The following is a 27,338-nucleotide window of genomic DNA, read 5'->3' as shown; positions in this document are numbered from 1 at the left end:
TCTCTGACAGCTTGAATCCTTTTGTAGTCTGTGCTTTCTGCTGTATTGGCATCTGTAAAATGAGTTTAGAAAAGAGAGATAGCGAGGAAAGTGGGTTTTGGAAAGGCAGCTGCTGCAAACACAGAGGAGGCTGGAATACTGGAAAATAGCTGTGTTTTGTCTTGCTGTGTTTGGTATCATTGGGGATGTCCGAGCTCGAGGTGCTAACCCCTCTCCTGGGCACGTGTGCGTCCTGTCTGGGTAGCACACATGGCCACTGTGTTGTCCTACATCTTCATCTTGGAACTTATGAGGTTGAATTCAGATCTCGATTAAACCTCTAGTATAACATATATATTTATTCAACAGTCAATGAAAGCTACTAGTTGATAGTTGAAATCATCACCTGAATGATTTCTAATGAAATACAGATTGTAAGTAATGTATTTAAAATTACAAATAAATAAATAAATAAACCCCCAACACAAATCAGTGTAGTCTGGGTGCTGATAGGAATTACTGGTCATTATGGCACTGATACAGCTGCCTGTGTACTACTGTAGACTCCAACAATTCTGTAACTAATAAGATGTTGACAAGGGGCTGATGGTAATTATTTGTATTGCTGGAATTCTCTCAGGGGTCTGAAGTCTACCCTGAGTTAGTGAAAATATGGAGTAACATATAGTTCCTGTCCCATAACATAAGCTCATAACATAAATGTGCTCACAGGCTATTAGAAGTGGGGGCAGCAAACAGGAGGTTGAGGACCTGTGATACCCAATGAGGTTTACCGGTAGGTTGACATGGTTTGAACAAGCAAGCAGAAGATGCAGTACATGAGGTGGTTCCCTCAAGTGGCTCTACTAATGACACAGGGAAAATGCCTTTCCATGGTTTGTCTGTAGCATTAGCAGGAATCTAAAGTATATTGGATGTGTGCCATGTCTGCAGTTGCTGCTGTTATCAGAGGTTTCTTATGTGACTGAATAGAAAAGGAAGAGTGTTTGATGTTAGGAGGGAGATGAGCGCAGGAAGAACATGTTTGTCTCTTCAAAGTTTGGGAACCCTATAACGATTTACATGCTTACATAAATGCTGGTTGTTCCATCTATTCAACCTACGCTTAATAACCACTAACTGTAAGCTTTCCAAAACTGTATCTTGTATTGATTTCCTTGTAGAAAAGCAAATTTAAAGAACAATTTGTTACTGTACCATTTGTTCTGATGGATACTGTTGTTGGGGAATGGAGGGGAAGAGAATGAAACAAGACCCAAGTTGTCTGTATGCTGCTGCTAATATTAAAGAGAAAATACTTGTTTTCCTTCTAAAGTCAGTGTGTGTTTATGTGTGTATATGTATGAGCATGTGTGTGTGTGTATTATTGCCCTCTAATGGATAGAACCTGAATGGCTCAGCTTCACATGCTTATATGGGGTGTCTGCAGCAAAACATTCTTTTCAGGGTGTCTGATATTATAGAAGAATCTTGCAATGTTTATTCGTGTCTGATACATCTTTTGTGCATAATGTGCCTTAAGTTTGTAACATGAATTTGAAATGCAGTAGCAAGTCCTGCAGTTTAGAGTCCCACAGACTTTTCTTTGTTCCCTGCCAGTTTATTTCAGCTAAATTAGAACTGCTTAAAATTTTATTTTCCTATTTCACCATAGTGCTAAAGTAACTGAATATGAACAGAAAGCGCCAGATCTCTGTGCAACAGCAGCAGCAACATTTTCATGGCAATGTTTTCTCTTCAAAAACAATTAGAAGTAGATGAGCAGAGCTTTCTCCCCTTGCTTTATTTCATCCAAAGCTTACCCCTGTCTCAACACTCCTGCTGAGAGCTCCACATAACCAGGATCTTGCATGCTCCTGAGATGTGGTTGGAAGAGGGAGTGAGATCTTCATCTTGTTTCTCTGTTTGCCACCCTAACTGTAGTGGTTGTTCCCTGCAGCCACTTCCACCCCATCCTGCTGAGCAGCTTCCTGGCTGCTCACATGCATGGTTTGTTTTCCAGGAAAAGTGGTGAGAGTGGGTAATGGAACATTCATAGTTTAAGGTTCAAATCTTCATGAGAATTGTGATAAAGTAAAATGTTGCAGTGATGAATGGTATAATAGCTTCTAAATATAGCTATCTTTGAAGGTAACTTTAGAATAACCTGACAAGGAAAGCTGCAGGTTAGTTGTAAACTGGATTTACAACTGTTTGTACTGAAAGTACTCCACTTCTACATGTTTGTTATAGTGAAATCCTAACATAGTTGTATTTTTTCCTAGCAGGATTCCGTTTCCATTCAGTAAATACCTTTGGGAGAATTAGATTTCAGAATTACATTTCTTTTCTCTGCAGCTATAGACTATTCCTTTTCAAAATTTACAGTTCCTGTGTTTGCAGTTGGATAACTATACAGTGCTGTGAACATGTAACAGGACATCTGTTGCTAACAGCTTTCTTCATCTCCAGCTGTAGGTGCATGCAATTTCAGAGCAGCAATGAGCATGCAACAGTTCTCTTCCTTCCCTAGAGGAGGTTCATGATGGTGGTGGTAGGCAGCATGGTTATTACATGGGAATATGGTTCCTAATAGGTACAGATTGCAGCAAACCAAATATGCATAATTATGAAATCATATAAATGAGCTGGGGAGACCAGCAACTGATTTCACAGAGCTCTGTTAAGGCACCTCCAATCTCTGTATGTTAAGTTATAGCCAAGCCCATCGTGTTTCTGTTTATGATGCAATTAACAAGCTGACTCTAGGTTGGAAGAGCAGAAGGAACAGTACATTAATGAAATTCCCTTTTAATGACTGTGTGTTTGTATGAATGACTTCTCCAAGGCGTGGTACAGCACAAGGGGTGCAGTGCTTGCTTCTCATGGCCCTCCCAGGGCTGGGCTGCTTCCCTGTGCTCTACCTGCTCATCTTGACAGCTACTTTCACAAAAGACTATTGTAGTGATCTGAGAGCTTACTCCTGGGAGCAAAGAGATTGTCTCTGGGTTTGGGGGTACTGCGTTTTCCATTCATGGTGAAAACAGAAAAAAACTACATTTAACAGAGTGATGATGGGAACTTCCTTTGCATTTATAAATATTGGTGGTTTTTTTCTTCAAAACATGGTGTTTCCTAGCAATATGTTGTTTGGTGTTTTTTTTTTTTCTGAGAAGTGTTATTTTCCACTTACAATACATTGGCTGCCATTGTTTGTATTGTTTAGGATCAGTTGAGGAATTTTTCGAACTGTTATTTTGATGTGATGACCTTGTTCATCAGTGGATTATGAAAGCTCTGATTGTTTAGGGCACAGGAAGGGTACAATACATTACTGGGTCACATGTTCCCTTAATGCATGCACATTTTGATGGCAGTAGTAATAGCACCATTAAAGAACAAAAGGTAGCAAGCATAGTAGCTCTGTATCTGGCCAATCCCCTCAAATTACCATAAATATTTGAGCAATCTGAATAGTTTTGGACTCTAGTAAAGCTTTCCTGTTTTTATCTGGCACTGAAGGAATATGGAATAAAGTATTCATTTAACAGAGTATAAAAATATGTATGCTATGCAGTTATAATCATGTGTCATTAATCAGAAAATACTGCAGAAACTCTGACAAATTAAAAACACAAGGATGTGTCTGCAAGGGCTTTTTCAGTCATTAAAAAGCTGCTTCACCTCTCAGGCAAACTATTTAATGGCAACTTCTTGCTCAGTGTACTGACATCTTCAAAGGCTCTGACATCTGTCGGCCTTTGAACTGCCATTAAAAAATATTATCCCATTTCCATTCTTTTATGCCCATTTTTTTAATTATAGCCCTTCTTTCAAGTTGGGAACATGGTTGGTTTAAATGATGCTGTCCTTTCGTTTTCAGCCACCCAGCTGCGGTTTGAATAAATTGATGTAGAATCAAAGGCGGGACTTTAAAGGGAAAAGGTTTGATGGACTTGGACTCCGAACCAGATGAGGTTTTATGATGAAAAGGGTTTAATCCCAGCACAGGCATCGCTTCTATCAGTCGAGCAGTACAAAGCGATTCATATATATAGGTTCACGAGAAATGATCTATTTTTTTTTTTTTTTAAACAGCACAGATCTCTTCAGGACTTGCAAATGTGGCATTAGCTAATATTCAGAGAGCTGATTTCCTTTCATCCACCAGAAGCTTATGATTATAGTACAGTTCTCGAATTGGAAATGAGAGCTGCAACACAGGTTTAAAGCTCTGCTGTCTGATTTGTATTCAATATACATGTCACTGCGGGACAAGCTAGTCTAGGCCGAGCTGGTTCAATAAAGGGAAAAACAGTTTCAGCATCTGAAATTCGGGGGGGGTGGGAGAAGGTACCAATTAATTCTTACCTGTGCTACCCAAGTATCTCAGTGGATACTTAGTAGATTGCTATCATTTCTAAAGCTGTGCAAACAAAACCTTGTGATAACGTGTCTTTGGCATCTTTTTCATCTGAGGCTGAGAGAAAATGCACAGCATTAATCAATAATGGCTTCTAATGCAGCCATTTATATGGAAGGCAATGTTTGTTTTTCAGTGCATGAGTTTCAAGGAGGTTTAACAGAGACTGCCTTGCTATTCCTTTATCGCAATAGCTTTCATTACTGTGGTAATTAGGCATGCAGAGGGAGAAAGCTGAAATCTCTGCCTCAAAAAGGCATCAGATGCCATTTGTCAAAAATGCCGCCTCATGGTACGCAAAAATAATCTAATAGTTCCCTGATCTTTGTGCTTCATGTTAGTGAAATGTGGTACACAGTCATGATTCCTTACTTCTACACAGTAAGATCGTGTCCTTCAAAACAGTGATGCTTGCCACAAAAGTAAAAGCAGTAGATTTCAAACTTTGTGTCCTATAATTTATGTCCTCTGAGAAGACTGCTTCATTGTTGTACCGAAAGGAGACTACTCCACTTGCTGCTCTGCCTCTAGCCAACAGTTTCTCCTTCAGGCCCTTCCCACAACTGTTGTTCCTTTCCAGAGTATTCAGTTTAGGGATAATACATAGTTCCTAATCTCCAAATGCATTTCTGGGGGGGAGTGGGGTTGTTTGTTTTTTCCACAGGGTGTGATTAGTAAATATAAACCTGGACCCATATAAATGGATATACATATAATGGGTTATTTTACTCTTATTTCATAGAATTTGCATGTTTATTGTTTAGATTTTACATTTAAACTATATATTAGTATTTATTCAAAGTGCACAGTAGATTCAAAACAGTTGCATAAATAAATCTGAAGAAATTCCTGCCCCAGGATGCAGTGGCCTATTTGTCATTCAGAAAATGAAGTGGCGTCAACTGCATTCAAGGACAAACCCAAGAAGGATGAAAAGGATAGAGATCAATGTAAAGGTGCCAGAAGAAGATACTGACCAAAAAAACCCAACCCTTCTCTATTCCAAGAAAAGAAATGTTATGCACACACTTTTCATATATTTTGTACAGATCATCCTCTGATTGATCTTGTCTTTCTGAACTAGTAGCTGTAGAGCTTGATGCTTCCAAAAGGTCTCTGAACTTGGAAGAGCCACTGCCAAGATGATGGGAAGAGTGCAACCAGCACTGGAGGATGAAGGTGCAGAAAGGGAGACTAGAAATGGTGTCAGCTCTATGTGTGTGACAATAGGTGCCATAATCGATGCCTCTGCCTCCAGCCTTATAGCCAGGTTAGGCTAAAGGCTTCCTTCTCTAGGATTTTCATCCTTGGATGGAGGTGACTAATTTATCTGATTTGATATAAGGATTGATACTAAAGGTAGTCAATCAGAATATGCTTCTTCCAATTAGGAGTTGATTTCAAAAAGGAGAAAGTCAAAAGTTGTATGTCTGTGTAATTCTGCATCTTCCTCGTGTAAGCAGCTAATGTACACATAGCAATGTTCCACAACTGATTTATTAACAGAAATACTGGAACCATTGTTCCTGCCTCACAGAAATGAGGCTTCTTTTGAAAGTTAGAAAGTGATTATTTCTTTAAAGTCTAAACCTGCAAATGACACCATTTTTATTGCTGAACCTGCTGGATTTCAGGATTTCTGCTCACACATGTGCCATTCAGGAGACCAGGAATGAGGACTTTGTGCTTGGTTAAAGTCTGTTATCTTTGAAGTAGCAGCATGATGTCAGTAACGAGAGAGTTTCCTGGTGTATTAGATTCTTTAGTAGAGCAGAACAGTACACACACGCTAATGCATTTAAGTCATCTTTAGTCACCAGCACAGAGAATAACAGCATCAGGTGCCTTAGTTGGCTTCCTGTGGTTATCTGGAGTTCTGAAAAATTCTGTTTCACCTTGATTAAGAGTCAGGGCAGAGCTTGAGCAGTAGCATGAACTTCCCTCTTCCTTAAGTCCCTCAACTGTCTATTGAAGAGATAGTCATGGCAGATGACTTGAGCAGGAGTCATTTGGATGCATTAAACAAATACATCCAAAAATGAAGTGTGTGATGCTTTTTGGGGTGTTTTTCTGGGGGGTTGTTTTAGCAATTCTACTTACAGTGAAGACTTTTCATTAGTTGACAGGCAAAGACATTTCTCACAGACAATACAGCCTGTACCTCTTCTGGGGGCAAATTAGGAATTATAATACATTTAATTTTGCTGCCTCATAGAGATGAATGTCTGTAGTAATCCTTAAATCTGTAATACATCATGTCTGTATTTAAGTCAGTATTACATGTTGTTCAGGAAACGTTAATGCTTTTAAATTTAATACATGGAAAATTTAAATGCAAATGTTTTTTAAAAGCTTTGATTTAGGGGGTGCTGGACACAGAAACACTTTCAGATTGATGGGTATTTTTTCCCATCCACTGCAGAGATTTTTAGCCTCCATTTCTGTAATCCATTGAAGGAAAGTCCTTCCTTAAACAGCAGTAGCTTTTCTTCACTTTCAGAACAAGCTTTGGTCCAGTGTTATTTCAGAACTGAATATATCTCAACATTCATCCAAAAGGAATATTTTCATTTCATATCCCGAAATACAGAAAATAAAGCTACAACTTTCATAAAGGAAAACAGGGAAGACTAAACATGTATTCATAGTAATTTTCATCAATCATCATTTAGGGATAGGTTGTTATGGTTTTATGATACAGTAAACCTGGTTTGGGATATAGATTACTATTTATTTTTATTTAGCCACTCCATATTTTATCTATATTCTGCTTTCAAAAGTCACTGTATTAAGCAGGCATTTATGGCTGATTTTTTCTTCTCTCCATCATATTTAAGTTCTGTTAGTGCAGTTATGTGGATTGTTAGGTGCCAGTTGAATGTCTCCATTGAATTCCTTAGTAGAACAACAGAAGGAAATGTCTCCTCCCCCTAGTCCTTTCCAGGTAGGTCTCTTAGCATTTGAATTCAAATCGCTTGCTTTGTACAAAGAAAACTATAGCTGTAAACATTGCTTTCATCAGAGAGAAGGAAGGCTGGATGGTTTAATTTTTGACTCACTAATCTATTTCAAAGCAAATACAGTAAATCAGGTAATAAGAAACTGTTCTGGAGCTGTCTTCCAGGCAAGAGGGCCAAGTCTTTTACAGGTCTTAGAACTGTTAAATGGAAAATGTATTTACATTTATCTCCATTTCAACTTGGCAAGTCGTCCTTTCACTCTCCAGGACACCGTATTGTTTAGTTACACATGTAGGCTTGAGGTTCTTCTGTTTGACTAAAAGTCGTTTTATTAGGAAGGCCGTGACAATAACCAACCTATATGAAGTTCTGCTTTCTAGCTGCTGTTAACTAAATTGGAATCAAATGGACTTATGTAAATTAAGAAATCAAAATAAGCTCCGCTAATTTGAAGTTCTTTGTGGAGCTGTTCACATGGATGTCTGATTTTCTTTCTCCCCCTCTCTCCACCCCTTCATTTTTTTAAAGCCCAGTTTGTAGCTTAACTGTCATTTACATTAACTGGGATTTAAGCAGCTAACTGGCTGCTTTGAAAGTCCGGATCTCTTTAGGTGCACTCCTTTTGGAGAAAAAAAATGATCAAAACTTCTGTTTTCCTTAATGGTACTGCACACCATGAAAATTTGCTGCCCCTTTCTGGCATGTAGGCATAGATGTAGGAACAAGGATGGTGCCAGTTTTTTCTGTGTAATTTGCATTTTGATACCTGTGTATTGTGTGTTTCTTTTCAGCCTGCAGAAATATATATGGCAAAGTTAGTGTTTGTAGCAGTACAAAAGAATTCCTAAACTTGCTATTATTCCCTGCCCATGGCAGGGGTGTTTGGAATTAGATTATCTTTAAGATCCCTTCCAACCCAAACCATACCATGATTCTAGTATTCTACAGCGTGATTTCTAAACTCTGAACATTTGATTTATGTGTGTATTAATAACTTCATCCCATCACTGCAGTGTAGTTATATAGAGGATAAAGATCTCTTCTAGTTCAGAAGTTATGTATTATCACCAATGTTAGGGACATAATTTTTCCCCTCAAGAATAAGAACACTTAAGTATGCACAAAATACTGCATAAGCATACAATAAAATGCACCTCTGAGTATTGGAGTTTCAGCTTTGCTGATATTTAAGTGTTTCTAATAAGTACTAGACTACTGATCAGGATTACTTCTAATTCTGGAGGTGCTAGCAGGGCTCCTGCACTTCCATGATTTCCTCTGGAAAAGCCTGCACAGCCCTGTGCTTTTTGGGAGGGCTCTGAGGAGGTGAGACCAACCTGTTGGTCCTTGAACTGTTGCTCATTTTCACTTCATTTCACACCATTTCATTTATCTGCTCCCTTAATTACCATATTTATGGGCCTATGTGTTCTTACCCAAAAGGCATTTAAATTTGACAGTGTAATGTATGGTGGTGTGAGAGCTAAATAGCTGTTTATTACTTATCCCTGTTAAGTTGTGCTTTGCCACATCATTACCCATGTGATAATATGTGTGTGACATTTGTAAAAGTTTCCTTTGCAAATCAATTCTATCTTTTAAAGGATTCATAATATCAACAAATTGCTGATTTTACCAGCAACTGGATTCTAAATTCTTAACATATTTTAATTGAAATTAATATGATATAGCAAATATTTTAGTAGAGTTGGTTAAAATGGTCATAATAAAGTTAATTACAAAGCTTTATTTAAAGATGACAAGAAGCTTGAGCTATTAAATTTCAGTGACTCTTGCTAATTCATAAATCTTTTAAAGTGTTGGTTGAGGTGTGATATCTCTTCAGGTTTAGGTTGTAGCTTAAACAGAAAAATTCCTCTTTCAGCACTGCTGTGTGTCCTTTTTATCTTTGTCATGTTAAAAGGGAGCTACAAATAGAGCTGCCAGTGGGCTGAACTGGCCAGCTGAGATTCATCTGACATGGAGAAAACAGGTATACTGGGCCCAGTGAGTCCAGCTGGGTACGATACTCTGTGGACAAAAGTATCTGAGAGCCCTTAGGACTGCCTGGCCCTTAGTCCTGTGCTTGGTTGCCTAACTCTTATGTTTTAAGGGTAAAAATCACTGTGATAGTTCCCTTAGACCACAATGAGATCAAGTGCCAGACCAATTGTTGTGACTTGCCAAATCTGCAGTAGTAAGATTTATTAATATAAACCAATTTTGTTTTAAACAGAAATCAGTATTATACATCTTTGAAGTTCTTAACAGCTGTATTTTTTTCTAAGCATCGAGCTGCAAAAAAATAATATTTGTTTGCTTTTTAGGACTCATTGCTTACTTTTGTGATGGTGGAGAAACTTGCATTATCTGTTTCTCAGCACTTGATAAAGCTTTGTTTATTAGTAAGTAAGCTAAACTAGTTCACATTCCCACTTTCAACAGATAATCCCTTCTGAGGTATTTTACAGTACATGTGCCATGAGTTGCTGTGTGACTAGGATGGGATATTCATCCACATCTTCTGGGACATTGCACTGATCATGGGTTAAAAGGGAGTCATTGTCACCAGTGGCTCACTGGGTGCTTCTACTTTGTTCCTCATTTTCCTTTTAATTCTCCATCATCAAAGCAAGGTTTGTTTTTACTCCAGACTTCCTTTCCCTTGACTGGACTGATCTCCTTTCAAAAATAATCCACTACCCAATAACAAATGTTATGTGTACCTCATCCATCTCTGTCACATCACACCCAGGACACAAAGGAACAAATCTCCCTTTCAGAAGGGTTCAGCTGATGGTTTCACATTGTGCTGTCTTCAAATATATGCACTGATTTTAATGCTCTTCCAGTTGAGAAAATGCTGAGATGAGTATTGGCACAGAGAGGCAGATGCTAGGTATCAGTGGTTCAAATGGGGCAGTTACTTACAGTCTAATATTTTAGATTATCCTAGAAAGTATCATTGTGATCATCTGAGCCCAACAGTTCATGTCTGAGTGAAGTCCATGGAATTGCTCAGAGGTTTTGGGTGGCTTCGTTGGGTGTTTCAAATGTTACACGCAAGCAAAATTAAACACAGCAAACTGGGACTTACAGAGTCATCTGCAACTGCAGCCAAGTCAGCCCAACATGGAAAACTTTTGAAACTCTGTTTGAAGGGTTGTCATGACCACTTGAGCAATGCAGTGGTCTTTTAAAGTGATGCCCTGTTTCAGCAGCCTGAGTACACTCAGCAGTGAAGGGTTATTGCAACTTCATCTGCTGGAAGATGTTAGTCACTGTACGAACTGCTGAAGCAACACCTAAATTAGTCTAGATCTGAGCCTCAGGGAATAAATTGAGTTGGATTTGATCTTAACTCTTCATTGCTTGTTTTTGTGACTTTAAAATGCCCTCAACACTGAAGCTGAACGATGGGTGGATGTGGTTTGGTGTGTAATGCACTGAGACAGTGGAGTCCATGTATTCCACCACTGTAGGTCTAAAAGATGCAGTCATACTCCAGCCTCTTCCTTAGAAACTGATCCAAGTAAATGCTTCATTGGGTTGAAGTAGGAGCTCCTGAAAAATAAAGGGAAGGTTTTTATTGTTTTTAATTAGACTGTACTCATTGGGCCCTTTTCTCATCTCTGTTGCCTGTAACTGTAGCAAAGCTTCAGCCATCAGCACCAGATTTTAATTGAAACTTTTTGCCAACTTTATATTTTCTTATGCAATTTACTTTTTAAAATTAAGAGCACATGTTTTCCTTCCAAATAACATGCAGTACATTTATTGGCATTTTAAATAGGCCAAAGTGAGTGAGCAACCTTCTTTTTTTTCTTTCAAGTCTATTTTTTCCCTACAGGCAAATTGCTGTGGGCTTATGACCCACCCTTTTTATGACACTATTTCAGCACAGATATTCTTAGTTAGAATTCTGAGTTATTCCTTTGAAACAGAAATAGAAATCACCATATCAGCCAGTAGTTTCTTCAGCCGTGGGGCTGTCATACGTGCACACACACACATACAAGTATTCCGTACAAGTTCATATGCAAACACTATCTTGTCGCACAGTTTACATATTTTGTATTTTTGTTTTATACACTGTGAATTAGTGTTTTCTTTCTATTTGCTTTCTTGTATGTGGATTAAGAGTCATTTTACAAGATGATTTCTTGGTTGGGGTATGCTGCCTTGGCACAGGATCACAGAATAGTTAGGGTTGGAAAGGACCTTAAGATCATCTAGTTTCAACCCCCCTGCCATGGGCAGGGACACCTCACACTAAACCATGTCACCCAAGGCTCTCTCCAGCCTGTCCTTGAACACTGCCAGGGATGGAGCGTTCTCAACTTCCTTGGGCAGCCCATTCCAGTGCCTCACCACTCTTACAGTAAAGAACTTCTTCCTTATGTCAAATCTAAACTTCCCCTGTTTAAGTTTTAACCCATTACCCCTTGTTCTGTCACTACAGTCCCTAATGAAGAGTCCCTCCCCAGCATCCCTATAGGCCCCCTTCAGATACTGGAAGCCTGCTATGAGGTCTCCACGCAGCCTACTCTTCTCCAGGCTGAACAGCCCCAACTTTCTCAGCCTATCTTCATATGGGAGGTGCTCCAGCCCCTGATCATCCTCGTGGCCCTCCTCTGGACTTGTTCCAACAGTTCCGTGTCCTTTCTGTGTTGAGGACATGAGAACTGCACACAGTGCTCCAAGTAAGGTCTCATGGGAGCAGAGTAGAGAGGCAGGATCACCTCCTTCAACCTGCTGGTCACACTCCTTTTGATGCAGCCCAGGATACGGTTGCTTTCTGGGCTGCAAGCGCACACTGAAGCCAGCTCATGTTCATTTTCTCATCGAGCAGCACCCCCAAGTCCTTCTCCGCAGGGCTGCTCTGAATCTCTTCTCTGCCCAGCCTGTAGCTGTGTCTGGGATTGCTCCAACCCAGGTGTAGGACCTTGCACTTGTCATGGTTAAACTTCATGAGGTTGGCATAAGCCCACCTCACAAGCGTGTCAAGGCCCCTCTGAATGGCATTCCTTCCCTCCAGTGGATCAACTGAACCACACAGCTTGGTGTCATCGGCAAACTTGCTGAGGGCGCACTCAATCCCACTGTCCCTGTCAGCAACAAAGATGTTGAACAAGACCGGTCCCAACACCGATCCCTGAGGGACACCACTCGTTACTGGTCTCCAGCCGGACATTGAGCCATTGACCACAGCCAATTCTTTATCCACCGAGTGGTCCATTCATCAAATTGATGTCTCTCCAATTAGAGACAAGAATGTCGTGTGGGGCAGTGTCGAACGCTTTACACAAATCCAGGTAGATGACATCAACTGCTCTACCCCTGTCCATCAGTTCCATAGCACCATCATAGAAGGTGACCAAATTGGTGAGGCAGGATTTCCCCTTAGTGAAGCCATGCTGGCTGTCACCAAGCACCTTGTTGTTTTTCATGTGCCTTAGCATGCCTTCCAGGAGAATCTGCTCCAAGATTATGCCAGGCACAGGGTTGAGACTGAGTGGTCTGTAATTCCCTGGGTCACCCATTTTCCCCTTCTTGGAAATGGGGGTTATATTTCCCTTTCATCGGGAACTTCACCTGACTGCCATGTTTTTTCAAATATGATGGACAGTGGCTTAGCAGCTTCATTCACCAGCTGCTTCAAGACCTGTGGATGGATTTCATCAGGTCTCGTGGATGTTCCGATTCTTAAGATGGTCTCAAACCAGAACCTCTTCTAAATTGCTGTCCCATGGAATTGCTGTGGACTTCTGCATTCTTGGTAAAAAAGATACAGATCTCTTTTGTTTCATTTACTCGTATCTATACAACCAAAATAAAGATTATAACATTTTGATCCATAAAAGGCAGTAACTAACAATAACATTTTGGATCTATTGTACATTATGAAGTCTTCATTTCTTACGCTTAAGCCTTATGTTTGGCACTAGAATGAGTTGCTCTGGTGGAGTGTTTAAGATGTATATTTCTCAAACCAGCTTTTGTACTCAGTTTATTGTTTGGACCATGCAAACAATTTGGGAGGCCTGGTTCACAAACACAGAGCTCAGCAGCCAGGAAAAGTTTAAGAAACCAATAGTGAGAAGGAGAACTCAGTTTTACAAAGAAACCAAGCAAGCATCATGCCTTCAGATCTCCAGCATGAGAAGTGTGATTTTGTAATTGCTTCTTTTGTTTTTCCACAGAATCATTAGGAACAGACAGCTGCTCCCAAGTTTTATATTTCATGGATTTTTCACAACTGAGGATTATGTCATCTTGGGTTGTTTTTTTTCCTAGTAATACTAATTTGCCTACATTTGAATCTAATAATAGTTTATTAAACCTGGCATGTGGCAAAGCAGAATCTTAGTGATGGAAAGTTTGGGATTCGTTTCCATTAGCAGTTTGAAGATATCCATGTCATACTAAGTTGTCTTATGCAGCAAGTTGTTCGGTTGTAAGCTGCTTCTGCCAGAGACTTTGTTTATGGGAAAAAGTAATCTGGCTGTGAGAACTAGACTTATTTCAAAGTAATGGACAAGAACTATGTCTCTGATCCCCAATATAAGCTTTTTCCAGTCACTTTGGAGAGATTAGATGTCTCTTAACATCATCTTACTAGCAGTGAAGTTGCTCCTAAAGGACTCCTTTAATCATATTAGTTTCACTGCCATCACCCCGTCTTCAGATTCTTTCTTCTTTCCTAATAGAACCAAATCTCCTTTTGCCATCTATGAGGTCCAACATTAATGCTCCTTTGCATGTTAATTACTGTTACTTTACCCTACTTCAGCCCCCTAGCTATTTACTCCCATTTTGAATCCAAAGACTTGGATTTGTTACTTTTTCCATGTGGCAGTAGAAAACACTATATTGTGCTATTTCACTTTTCTAACAGCTTTGTATAAGAGTTACTGATTATAGAACAAAGTAAAGGAGAAAGATGGAACAGCTGAGTTAAGAATTCATGTCTCTATGGCTTGTAATATGATTTATAAATGGATTTACCCTGTATTATAAGAAATTAGCCTTAACTCCATATCCTATATATTTAATCAAACTTTTTGGGAAAATAATACCTCAGTTTAACTTATACAGGGAGAAACAAAGTTTAAGAAGTATTTTGTTTTAAAAAAGAAGGAATGAAAACCAAAAGAAAGCAGTGGTGGAGGGGGAATGAGGTCTCCAAAAGAGCGCTCTCAGATGAAAAGATAGTTGTTACTGTTCCAGGCAGGACTTGAGTTGGAACAGCTCTTAAAAAAGCCAAAGTCTGTGTATGTCAGGTTAGAACTTGGACTGTATCATCCCATGGAAACTGGAGTTATTAACCGCATTGACTTAGCATTGCTTAGGTTTAGTAAAAGCCAGTTAGGCTGTCCTTTTATGCTCTTGAGGTTAAATCATTTTCTGAAAGAATTACAAAAGTACATTATAGATTATAATTGCAAACTAAAATGCACTTTACATTTTTAATCTGTATACAGATTTAATAAAACAATTAAACATATGTAGAGGAAAAGATCAGGAAAGGAAGGAAAGGATCTAGTGCAGATTATACTATATGAAACATATGTTTGAGATGATGTTGATAGAGCTGAAATATGTGGCCTGTGTTATACTTCTGTATACAAATGATGTGCTCATTCCTACTCCACGCATGCACACACGCAATTTTACCTTGGACATAGTAGGGAATAATGCCAGTGAGTAATTAGGAAAGCATGGAAGCAAAAGTCAGTCCTGTGCTAAGTTTCTGAGATGGTTGATATTATTTAATACATATTACAGCTGTGATAGTTGAAGGACACAGCTGAAGGTTTGAGGGGAACCAACATGACTTTTATTGCACCATAGAGTTCAAATAGTTGGAAAAAAACAGGCAGACTTTCAAGCCTGGATTTTCCTCTCTCAGATCACAGTATTTATAACAATCTGTCTTGGGATATTAATGTACAAGGTGATATATCTGATAGTCATTCACTTCCCAACTTTGGTCAGAAATGAATGTTTCTTTTTCAAAGCTTTGTAGTAACGTCATTCTCAGAGATGGCAAATAGGCGGTTTAGCTGGATACAGGCAGTATATTAAAAATGTCTGAACAAGAAAAATAGTAGTTGGAGAGATCAGGGCTCTATCATCAGTAACTGACATTCCAGGGCAATGGGATCTTTAAATATACAGTAATTTTCATCAGACTTTCTTGTGAAACCTGTAATAAACTGGAGCTGAGCCGCCTACATTTGTTTGCTAGAACATCAGTCTCTCATCTCTATATTGTCACATCCTTTAGGAAGGAATTCCAGGGAGCTGCAAAGTTACTTGTGAAGCAGGGAGGGAAAGGGGATAATGCTGTGTGAGGCTTTTAAGGAAGATGCTCATTTTCCGAATTTATGAATGAAAACATACATGTGCTTGCAACATCACACATTCCACTTACCTGTAAGGACATCTGCAACATCCAGATGCAATGCTCTTATACTGCATTTGAGAAGCTACAGAAGACATACACTTCGAAAAGTGACCAGGAAGAGTTACTTGGAAGTGTATATCTGAAGTAATAAATGTATACTCTACTGCTACTGGACAGCAGCTATGTGTATTCTATATAATCCAGGAGTAACACAGCTTTACTGGAGATAGATTTCATTCTTCACCCTCCTGAGGTCCCCCATGGAAGGCAGGCAGTGAGATACTATTCTGCTGCCGCTCTACAGCTCCACCTTCTGCATCCCACAACATAGTTTGCTCCCAAGAGCTGAAGGGTAATGTAAAAGAGAGTTGTGGATTCTGAAGCCTGTCTCTTGCATTTTGAAGGTCGGATATCTTATCTCTATTGTGTTTGCAGAGATTGAACGGTTCCCTGCACTGGTGTCATCCTCTCTCAGTGTGTTCTGGTTCCTCACCCAGAGGAGGACATTTTTTGATACAATCCTGGTGTACATTATGATGAAATACAGCCTATAATCTGTAGCAATGATTGGCAGTACGCTGGTATCTTCTTAGAAGGCAGCAGGTCATTTCTTAAGGGAAAAAACCCCATGCTTAGGGTTAGGGTTAGGACATTACATAATGGACGGTGTATGTAGTGATTATATGCCACAAACTATGGGGCACCTCCTCCAAAACAGTAAATCTTGCTCTATGTATGCTTTAGGCAGGGAGGATCTGTATTCATCTACATGTATGAAGAGAAGGGGAAGAGCAGTAAGAGAAGCCAAGAAAAAGGATAGAGAATCCTTTGAGTCTGCTCCCTACCCCAGCTGGCAGCCTGAGAAAATCGAGTGGGTTTTGTTTTGGAGGTGTGGGGTTTATTTCCACTTTGTTTGTTCTTTGTTTCAGGTTATCTGTGATATGGAGAACCAAATCCACAAACTGAAGGAAGAGCTTATTCAGGTGAACACTCAGCGGAAGCAGCAGCTGCTGGAACTGGGCCATCAGTGGGAAGAGGAGAAGCAGAGGGCAGCTCGAGACCATGAGGTGGCACTGAACAAGTTGAAAGTGGAGGCAGAAAAAAGGATGTTAGACCTGAAAAGGATACATACAGCAGAAATGGAGAAGGCTTTAGATAAGGTGAGAGGTTCATATAGCTTTGCTTCTTGTGGTCTGGCCAAAGGGGAGGAATCACCCCAAAAGCCAGACAAGTGAAGTTTCACTGAGGAAAACTGTTTAGGGGTCACTTGAGTTGGAAGAACAGATGTGTACTTTAGATCTGATCTTGGATGCCACAGGCATGGCTTCTCCCTGCCTGTGAAGGGCAGCAGTGGCTGCTGTATCTGTTCTCCCTGTGAGCAGAGCTAGGGCAGCCCCTTCAAGCCATGTGGAGTGCAGAACAGGAACGACCACAGCACTTAGGAGCTGACGGGATTGAAAAATCTACATGATTTCAAAGGCAAAGCCAGCCAAGGACTAGGCTGGTCACTTGTCCTTTGCTGGAATAGATGGAGTAGAAAGGGCAGTTCCATCTAACCGAGCTTTTTCCTCCTGTAAAAAGAGGAGAAATTCTTAAGGAGGAAAAATTTCAGGCAAGGAAATTGGGAGCTGGTAACAATGGTTGGTCTACTTCTGCCTGTGTGCATGGGGTGAGCAAGGCCTTTGTGAAAGGCTTGAGAATACAGATTAATGTTACATCAGATAACAAATATATCAAGCCTTCTCTGTTCACTGGGGTCACTGAGTGCGCATCCCCTTGTAATGGGGTCTGAATTCAAGTATTTCCCTACATTCAGGATGATATGAGCTAAACCATGTGAGTTTTCTTTCAAAAGCTAAACTAAAAAAACTCCTTACTTAATATTTATGGTAGACACTGTGTATATATAAGCAGGGAGTTGTTGAGGTATCTTTTATATGCATTAATGTAATAAATAATACATTTCATTGCAAAGCGATGTACAGTGGCACAAATTAACAATCTACAGAGAGTGTTTGAACAGCCTTTGTGAAAGTGACATTTCATTTACCTGCGTCAGGTTCTTGGTCTGTAATTTTAAGCAGCGTTTGGAGGATTATGTTGGAAATCACCCAGCCTGAAGCCATTAAAATGGCTGTGATCAACAATTCACAATCTTTTCTGAATGTAAGGAAAGCTCCGCTTGGCATAATTATTTAAAGCCAAGGTCACAGAAAGTATTTAAACCTTTGAAATTCATCATTAAAGGATTAATTTTAACTCAGGAAGACATTGTCATTTTTGCTTAAAAATGGAATTTGAATCTCAATTCTTTTCTTTCTTTGATCTTTTCTTACATGTGTAGTATAGCAAAAGAAAAGTTAACTTCTTTACATCCTCAAATTAAAGTTACAAATAATCCTTCATAGGGCAATATCTTTAATAGTCTTGAATTGTCAGTTCTGTCAGAAATACTATTTTTTTTAATTTGGTGGATTTTTTTCCTATTTTTCCAAAGAAATTGCTAATTTGAAGCTGTATTAGCTGCTATTGAATTATTTTTTATTATTTAACCTACTTCCCTATTTTTACTTCTAATGAGAAGAGCACATGTTGAGTAAAAGAGAGGAGGAGGGGAAAAAGGTATCTTTGATGGAAAGTCTCTCACAGACACGTGAAAATACCCTGCAGTACCTTCAAATCTTCATTTACCCTTCTGTTTCATTTCTGTCTTCTGTATGTAGAGCTGTGGAAATTGGCTGCAAAGTCCAAAAGTCAAAGTAGCTTAGAGAGCAAGCTCCATTTACAGCTCAAAAGTTACAGTTTCAGCTAACCTAGTTCAAATCTTGATCCTATTAAAGTCCACAGCACTCGGATAAAATCTCCTTCATCAAAGGGGGGGGGGGGAGGGAAAGCATCTTTTTTGCAGCATGAGTCTCCTTTTATTTTTCTAGCGAATCTTCTTGTCCTGAAATTTAAGATAATCTGGGAGAAAAAATTCTCCTCTGAATTTACTTTTTTCCCTTGCCAGTTCTTTAAAGATTGCTTAAAAATCCAAGGGGAAGCTGAATTTTACTGTTACGGTTGGAACATCTGACTGTCCATATTTTCTGAAGGTCAGGCCATTCCCAAGTGAAGGATCTCATCCTTGTGGTCTGTTTTGTGAGTTAGAACAGTGATTTCTGTGTGGATTGCTTTGTGTAATTGTGCACTGTTGTGCACATGAACATGATTAAATGGAAATGAAATGGCTGGCACTTAACTGAAAGGTAAAAATGAGTAGAAGGAGATAGAGAATTCCGATGGCATTGCCCTCCCCATATCCCTGCTTCAGTGGGGATGTGAAGGGGGAGAGGGGAGCAGAGAGGGAGGAACAGTTTTCATTGTAAGCACACTGGACACTTAAATAGCTGTTGGTATTTTTAGACAGCTTTTCAATCTTAGGGACACATAATTTACTGAGGTCTTTAGTTTTCTCTTGCTTAAAAATCTCAACTTTAAAGGTAGTACATTGCTTATTGTAGTGTGTATTTGATTTTGTTAGTGATTCCAGCATATGATGCTAGAAAGTTGCTCAACAAGCATACTACAGTAATGTTTTTGAACCTGTGATTTTAAAAGCAAGTATCTTTTGACAGTTACTGCATCTCCCAGTCCCTAGGGAATGATAAGTGGGAAGGCTGTAGAGAAATCAGGAGTGAAGTTAAGCTAGGTGTTGTGGAAAAAAAGTATCCCAGACAAAACCAGGATACCTGGAAAGAAAGGAGGGGTGGGAGGAAGGTGTTTTAAGATTTGGTTTCTTCCCTCACTATCCTGCTGATTTGATTGGTAATAATTTAAACTGAAGTCGAGTCTGGTTTGCTTGTGACACCCCCAGTAGCTACTCTGCTCTTGCTGGGGCAGGGCAGGAATTCGTCCGCAGCCTTGGGTTTTTGCTGCAGTTCAGTCACATGTAATCATCTTATTGCTCACCTTTTGAGATGTAACATGGTAGTTATATTAGAACACATACCCACCTTCTAGGGTAAGGATAACAAATGTTAATGTCCTTAAGGTCGGGTAAGCCATGCCAGACATAAATGAGACAAAGCTGATAGCATGGAGAAATTGAAACTGCACTTATCATGTTCTGAGGACTTCAGTACTTCCATAATATCTGTTATCTGTCTCTAACATAAAAATGACTTCAGAATAGCTCCAATTTATTTCTTGACTATTAGTTCAGAAATCTTAAGTATCATTTCAGAAGCAGACTTGTATTCAAGCATAATGATTTTGATTTACATTTAAATAATAGATTTAATACACTTGCATTGTGTGGTATCAAATGATTATCACATTTTCTGATATGATGGTAATTTTATTTCTTTTATTTGACTCTATATCTCATTATAATGAAACAAAACATAAATTGTTTAAGAAATAAACATATTAGAGTATACAGAGTACTGTAGTTGGATTCCACTAATGACTGATTTCAGCAGGAGGCAGGTGTGTTGTACGTTGCATCAGCAGCATTTATGGCACAAACACGAATCAGCCAGGTGTAATGGACTGCACAGAGCTGATGAGCGTTTTCAGGTTTGCCAGAAATTGCTAAAAGCAAGAGACAAACTGCATTTCTAAGTGTGTGCAGATGTGAGGCTTGGCTAACACCACTGTTTGTAACATTCAACTGTGGTATTTTCTTGGCAAAGAAGATGAGTGTTCAGAAAGCACGACCCGAGCAGATCAGCTAACGATGCTCCAAGGAAGCAACCTTGGAACAATGATAGTATCCCATAGAAAAGCTCTTTGAGCAGCACACATGAGTAAATTAGAGTGGGACAAAAAGGTGTGGTGAGGTTTTTTTTCTTCTCTAAATAATTTTCAACATTTAGCTTTTTATTGACTTCTTTTCTGTGCTTAAATAGGTATCTTGAGTCATCATGTTAAATCTTTACGTAGGTTCCAGGAACAGCTAATTCTCTTCCAGTGCTGCTTTTCTTGTGGAGAAATAATAGACATTTTTGCGTATTGACTGTACTGAACACAGATGAGATTTGATTACAGGATGAAGCTGTAGTCAAAAAAGTCAAACACTTTAGTTTCTGGGCTGCAGCTCTTCTGATATCAGGACAGTGGTAACATACTTCAATCTGGAGAGATAGGACTCCAGAATGGCAGTGCAGCCTGCCCAGAGCAAGGCAAGTCATGCCTGAAGACTTTAATGATGGAGCAGTTAGTTGTAGTCTGAGATTTCTATTATTTTAAGTAAGTATGGACATTTACAATGTTTTATAGTCTATACCTGTTGCAATCACTCCACCAATGTCTGGTGGGAAGTCAAAACTGAAATGCCAAGGGAATTCAAAGATCACTTGTAAGTGACCACTTCCCTAATTAAGAATAAGTATTCTGTTTAATAGGTATGGTTTAATATCATGGCTTTGTAACAGGGCCTTTTTCAAAGATTGGAAGACAGTGGCCTATAACTGGAAGCTGCTTCATTTTTGAGCAGCTTCTACTTGCATGCAGTTGGCAAATAAGGTACTAATAATATGTTCCAGACAGCAAGTTAGTCCTTCCTTTAGCGTCAAGCTTTGCGATGCTGGATTAATTAACTAGTACAGCCCTAGGATGGGGTCCAGTTGGACATATTCACTGGGCATATTTTCATACTGCATATGTAGGAATACCTTTATTCACAGTATCTGTTCTGGCACTGGACTCATATAGATGATGTCACACTGTTCAACACTGGCGAAGAAATAGAAGATGAAGGGAAAGAATATGACATCTTCAGAGATTCAAGAGATACTAATAAAGTATTGAGTTTCCCCTAAGCGATTAAGTTACTTCTGCTTATAAAGAATAAGCATTGCATGCTTTCCATTAGCTTACATTATTCAATACTGTCTCTGTAGCTCTTGTTCTTCTCTGCCAACTCTTTGTTTCATTAACTACCAAAAATGATTTCATCTTTGTATTAAGACGTTCTGGGAAGGGGACCATCTCTGCAACAATTCCATAGGTTCTTGTGTAGACTTCTGAGCATAAAGGAGCCTTTGATCTGAGTGACACCTTTCACTTCATTAACTTGAACAATAATAGCCATAGGACAGACAGCTTCATCTGTGTGAGCATCCAGATGAACTATTTCCACATTCATTGTGGTGATACCCTGGTTATTTACATGGGGGCAAATAGGTCAACCATAAAATGTGGACACGTATTCTTCCTGAGTATAATGATACCATTAAATTGGTATCTAATTATAATGTAGATGTATGTTTTTCTCCTTACTGAACACATCCAGGATCTCTACCAGTTGTTGTATATGTGCCATGTTTTTTGACTAAAATTCTCAAAAGTTAATTTGAATTTATTACATAGATTCTTTTGCTTGAGCCTTAGCTATGAATAAGCTGAAGAGCCTCTAATTCTTACCGAGAAGAATTAGAACAAGAAGTGTAGATTGTTTAATCTATAGCAAATTGAAGCCCAATTGAATCATTATCTCATTCCCTCCCTTTTTTTTCACCATACTATGTGTTTTGAAGAAGGCTGATTGCATGTAGGCTCAGTTTTCTCTAATTCACTAATTTTACTTATCTTTACATCCCAGGGTATGCTATAACGCTAGGAAAAACACTGGCTATTTTTCAGTAATTCCAGCTGGTTGTAATGAGAGATTACTTTTTATTTATTTTTATTTTTTAACAACTTGGCCAATTCATTCTTAGATTCTTTGCAAACTGTTGAATGAGCACCATCTGCTCTGGGTGCCCAGCCAGGGGTGAGAGAACAGGTCCTACACTGATGCCCTAGTGCCAGATACTGTTACCTGCAGCCATCACTGCTGACTTTAGTGGAGCTGGTTCATGCTTTTGTTTGTGCAAACAACAGTAACTGGTGTTTGTTGCCTGGAGTCAGTAAGTACTAAGTGGAAATTTCCCCCAAACCTGAGTCAGCACAAGCCAAAGCAAAAGCTGCCTCATGGAACGTGTCCATCACATCCCTGCTTAGGTCAGTATTCGGGTATCTGATTCTTTTACTATAGCTTTATCTAGAAAAAATGCTCAGTTATCAAGACCAAACTAATAGATTACAAACTAATATAAAACACCTTTATTGCATGTTTGAGTTCTGGCACAATTTGAAAACATTGTTTATACTTATTTGCTCTTTCTTCATATCTTTATAATAGAGAAAAGCTGCAGGTGTCTTTTTCTCCCCCTCCTTTTTTGAAGGGGAAGGAGTGTTTGGGAAATAGGGAAGGGGTAAAATGATATTATTAGTCCTTCAGAGTCTTTAATGTGAAGAAACAAAAGTGTTCCAAAACGACTGCCTTACAGCTGCAGAACATGTCACGGAGTAAAACCCACCTTCATTAAATGAGTGAGAAAGAATTCTAATTGTTTTGAAGTTCTTATGATCAGGCTGCGAATGCTTCATTGTAATGTGATACTAAAGTGCCTCAATTATGATTTGTATATTTTGGTGCCAGAAGGTTTTTTTCTTATGCTAAATTATTAAGTTCTGTCAGCTGCTGGGCTGTCATATAGAGATACAGTAAATCACATTATATTTTGTCATGGATTACACAGAGCAATAAATTTGGGAACAGAGATCAAAGTAGTTTCACAATCACATCTGAGTGTAGGAGGGGTGTTTAACTTGTAGAAAATCTGATTTAGGTGAAACTGTTGCAGTTCTTGTGTGAATTTGAAATGAATTTGAGTGTTTGCTTGGAAATGAGTAAGGTACAAATCCCCACAAGAGTTCTCCTGTATTTAGTTCGGAGGAGTTAATTCTGACCTAGAGCTGCAGGATGGAGAACGGATAAATAATTAAACATTGGGAATGTTAAGAGTCTCTCAGTGTCTTATTTATGTTTTTAAATGCTTTCATGATTGAGCAATATATTCCATTCTCTTTTAATTGGGACTGTGCTGGACTTGTGCACAGTTAGTCATCGGGATGGTAATGCCTTCTGGCTCCGTGAAGTTGGCGTTCTTTTGGGGAAGCTTTGTTGTATTTAAAACTACAAAAAGTAATGCAGCATAATCTTGCTAAGGAACACTGATTGCTTTAGATCAGAGATTTGTTAGGGGATTTTGTTGTATTTCAGTGTTTGTCTTTCCAACTGTCAAAGCTTAACTTCTGTTTGGCTCTCATTTAATGATGTAACTTAGTAATACCAAGTTAACTTAGTAATACTGAGTCTGTCCTTTCATTTCCAGTTTTCCTTCTATCTACTAAAAAAGGTTCTGTCTCAAAATGATACATATGTAGGATTTTTTTCCCAGTCATTATCTTCTTAACACTTGCTTGTTATTGCCACAAAATTCAACTTAAAACAGCAATGGAGAATCTAAAGAATAAAACTCATATTTTTATCCCTTTACAGTCCTTTCAGGAGCTTTAGTCTCTTCTTGACAAAAATCAAGGCATATAAACTTGGCTGGTGTAATGCTAAAGTGCATGGGTCTCAGAAATCTCTGATTCCTGAAAGAATCATGTATTGTAAAGCTTATACTTACTAGTCTTTAACTGAGACTACTCAAATCCTGGATCAGTGCCACATCTTGGTACCATCGCCTTCTATCTGGGGAGGCAACTTTAGCTTTGACTTGCATCTTCAAAGATATTTAATAGCCTTTCCCTTTGTGATTCTACGGGGTGTCAGCTGCTTGGGTACCAAAACCATCTGGGCCTGAGTGATACAAGCTATTCTGTAAACTTCTTTGTGTTAGAGTTGGAGAGAAAGACAGAGTGCACATGAGCAAGTGAGGTGCCCAGTATTGCTGATGAATAAAGGCAGCTTGTAGAAGCTCAAATAATTCTCTTTGGGTGCATATTTCACTTGTTAAGGCTCTGAAAAGGAAAATGCTACCACTTGTGATATAATATCTTAAGTCCACTTTAAATAACCATCTTAACTGAGTTGGAAAGGACAGAAGAAAACCAGTAAATACTAAAAATTGTAATACAGAAATGTGTTTATGCTGTACCAGATTGAGGCATGTAGCCATGGGAAAGCTGGGCTTTAGTACCCTGATGTGGAGAGTGTTGCAGTCTCAACATCTTCACTAGGTTTACTCAGTTCATCTTATTTGTTGAGCAAGAGAAGGAGTCGTGCCATAATGTAAAAGCCACCTGCCTCTGAACTGACAAAAAAGTTAGTATCAATGGGAAGTTAACAAGAAATCCCAAGCAAAACTGTCTGGCGTGATAGATGGTAGATGAGGAACAGTTACATATATTATGATAGAGTACATTGATAATTGGAATCTTTTCATTTTAGGAATCTCTGTCATCACAAAATACAACATTGATTTCCCCGATAGTCATAGATGATTGATGAGAATAAATCAAAGGGAAACTGGCCTGCTTTGCTCTTGCAGCCCAAGATCCCCCAGCCTGATGCTTATCAAATGAAGCAATCTTTTGGCAAAATGTCACAGTACATCTTCAGGTTAATCTGTAATTCCCTGTCTGTCCTTTAAATGCCTGCTGCTTGCATCAGTACTATCTTGTATAAAGTATAGTTAAGGCATTGAACAATTTCATGTGGCAAACCCGCACTATTAGCCTGGTTGTAAAACCTTGTATTGTATACAAGGCTTGTGTTTTAGGCTAAATTTTGTAGTTGGTGTTAAATAAGGTGCCTGGCTCACTACAATATTGAATAAAAATCAGTATTAATGATGCTGGGAAATATTTAGGTGCTCAGTACATCCGTTTAGATGAAGTGAGTAATTACATATGAGGGTAAGGATGGTGGAACTGTCATCAGACCCCATGCAGTTAAGTCTCATAGAAGACAAATGTCTGTATTTAATTCCTCTACAGAATTTGGGGATAATTAGAAATACACTGTTGGTTTAAATGGAAAGACTGGAAATCAGAGATTTCCTAAGGCACAAATTGCAGAAGCAGCTCTTCAGCAGGCCCCCGTTAAGTAGAGAATTGCAATACACTGCAGAAAGGCAATTCTCCATACAGGTAGAGTGTCAAATTCATTTCTATTCATTCTTGTTCTTTTCCCAGTGAGAAGTACTCAGCACATGAATGACAGGGTTGTAGGTTTTTTTGTCCTAAAGATATATGTTTAAAGAAAAAAAGAGAAAAGAAAGATTTATAGCCCTACAAAAGTGAAATGGAAAATAGAATATTAATAGGATTTTGGGATTTCTATCATTCATTTTCAAAACCCTTGAAGTCATTTGGTACTTGGCTAATTGTTCCCTTAACATCATTTTGGATATTGAACTATTTTTAATGGTCTTTTGGGTGGCTCAAATTACATATTTGAGCTGGTATGCTATTTCCTCTGTTACACAAAGATTCAGCTTTCCTTTTGGTATCTGGTTGGTGGGAACAGCAGTAGAAAGAGCAAGATACTGGCATAGGGAGCCCCCACTGCTGGTTTTAGAGGTACATAAGGAAAATACATGTTTCAGGCTTTGAGGTTGAAATGAAATTTCTGTGTACAATCAGATGAACTTAAAAGGTGCTCTGCTAATCTCTGGAGTTTAAACAGATAGTGTACAGAGCCGTTTAACATGCTTAATAACAAAAATTGCTCCAGTTCGCCATCCTGAAGGTCATTTTCGTTTGACATCTGTCAAATTACACAATCCTGAATTTTAGTACAAAGCATAATACTGTCAAACTTAAATAGAAATATTCCAGAATGCGGAGTGGTGTGTTGTTTTTTAAGGTAAATGGGCCCCATTTACATTAGTTCTTTGATGTTAAATTCTTTGCTGCACATCAGAGAACAGTTGCTTCTTCCCTGGAGCAAGTTTTCTTTCTTCTCCTTCCCCCACCCTTTGATTTTTTTTTCCTTCTTCTTTTTTTCCCCCCAGTTTGCTTACACTTTTATCTAACTAATTATGGAGGATCAGCCATCATTTAGCTAGTTGCAGGCATTTTGAAAGAATTACTCTTTCATAGCTAGTACCCTAAGCAGTTTTCTTAAAGCTGCTTTTCTGTTAGTGAATATGAGTGTGTGTATCTATACGTATGTAACCCTCTATTTTATGTATGTAACCCTCTATTTTATGAGAGTTATGTTTGTGAGGGTTTTCTGTATTGGGAGATTGCAATCAAACTGAAACACCACTGAACCAGTCACAAACTGTAATTCATAGATAGATGAACAGGATTTCCCTATGCATCCTTAACTCCTACAGATCTGTATGCATTTGGGTTGCAGGAATTAGTTTTCCTGTTAATTTTGTGCACAATTGCAGTCTAACTTTCCATCCAAAAATCACCATTCCAAAGCTGGAAGATAGAGAGTCATGGAATCGTTTAGGTTGGAAAAGACCTTTAAGATCATTGAGTCCAACTGTAAACCAGACACTGCCAAGTCCCACTAAAACCATGTCCCTGTGTACAGATTTGGGCTGCTCCAGAAAATTCTCAACAGCTGTATTTTTGATAAGCATTCAAGCCGTCTTCAACGCCTTCATGGATGTTGGTGGAGGATGAAGTTGTCCGTGTGCCTGCCAACCCCACAGTGCAGCCAGAGCTACTATTGACATTGTGCTGGTGAGCAGCCCCTGGGGCTGTTCAGAGCATGCAATCCATCAAG

At 38.9% G+C, this 27,338-nt stretch overlaps 1 protein-coding gene across 5 annotated transcripts in view; it reads left to right on the top strand.

Annotated features, from left to right (window-relative positions):
* The window catches only part of CEP112 (centrosomal protein 112), a 184,197-nt gene that overhangs the window by 82,797 nt on the left and 74,062 nt on the right, over positions 1-27,338 (top strand). For all 5 annotated transcript variants that reach the window (XR_009729033.1, XR_009729034.1, XM_061377218.1 and 2 more), the window contains exon 21: positions 16,702-16,932. Coding sequence is in view for 3 of the 5 variants with exons in the window: in XM_061377218.1 (XP_061233202.1) it covers positions 16,702-16,932 (231 nt within the window). In the remaining 2 variants the exon portion in view is untranslated. The remainder of the gene's footprint in view (positions 1-16,701; positions 16,933-27,338) is intronic.

Source organism: Neopsephotus bourkii, unplaced genomic scaffold (assembly GCF_033783945.1).
Source record: "Neopsephotus bourkii isolate Nb327-2 ecotype Australia unplaced genomic scaffold, CSIRO-AGI_Nbou_v1 NB_1749, whole genome shotgun sequence".
NCBI lineage: Eukaryota > Metazoa > Chordata > Aves > Psittaciformes > Psittacidae > Neopsephotus > Neopsephotus bourkii.
Note: the sequence above shows the minus strand (reverse complement) of the source record. Positions and strands in the feature narration are given on the sequence as shown.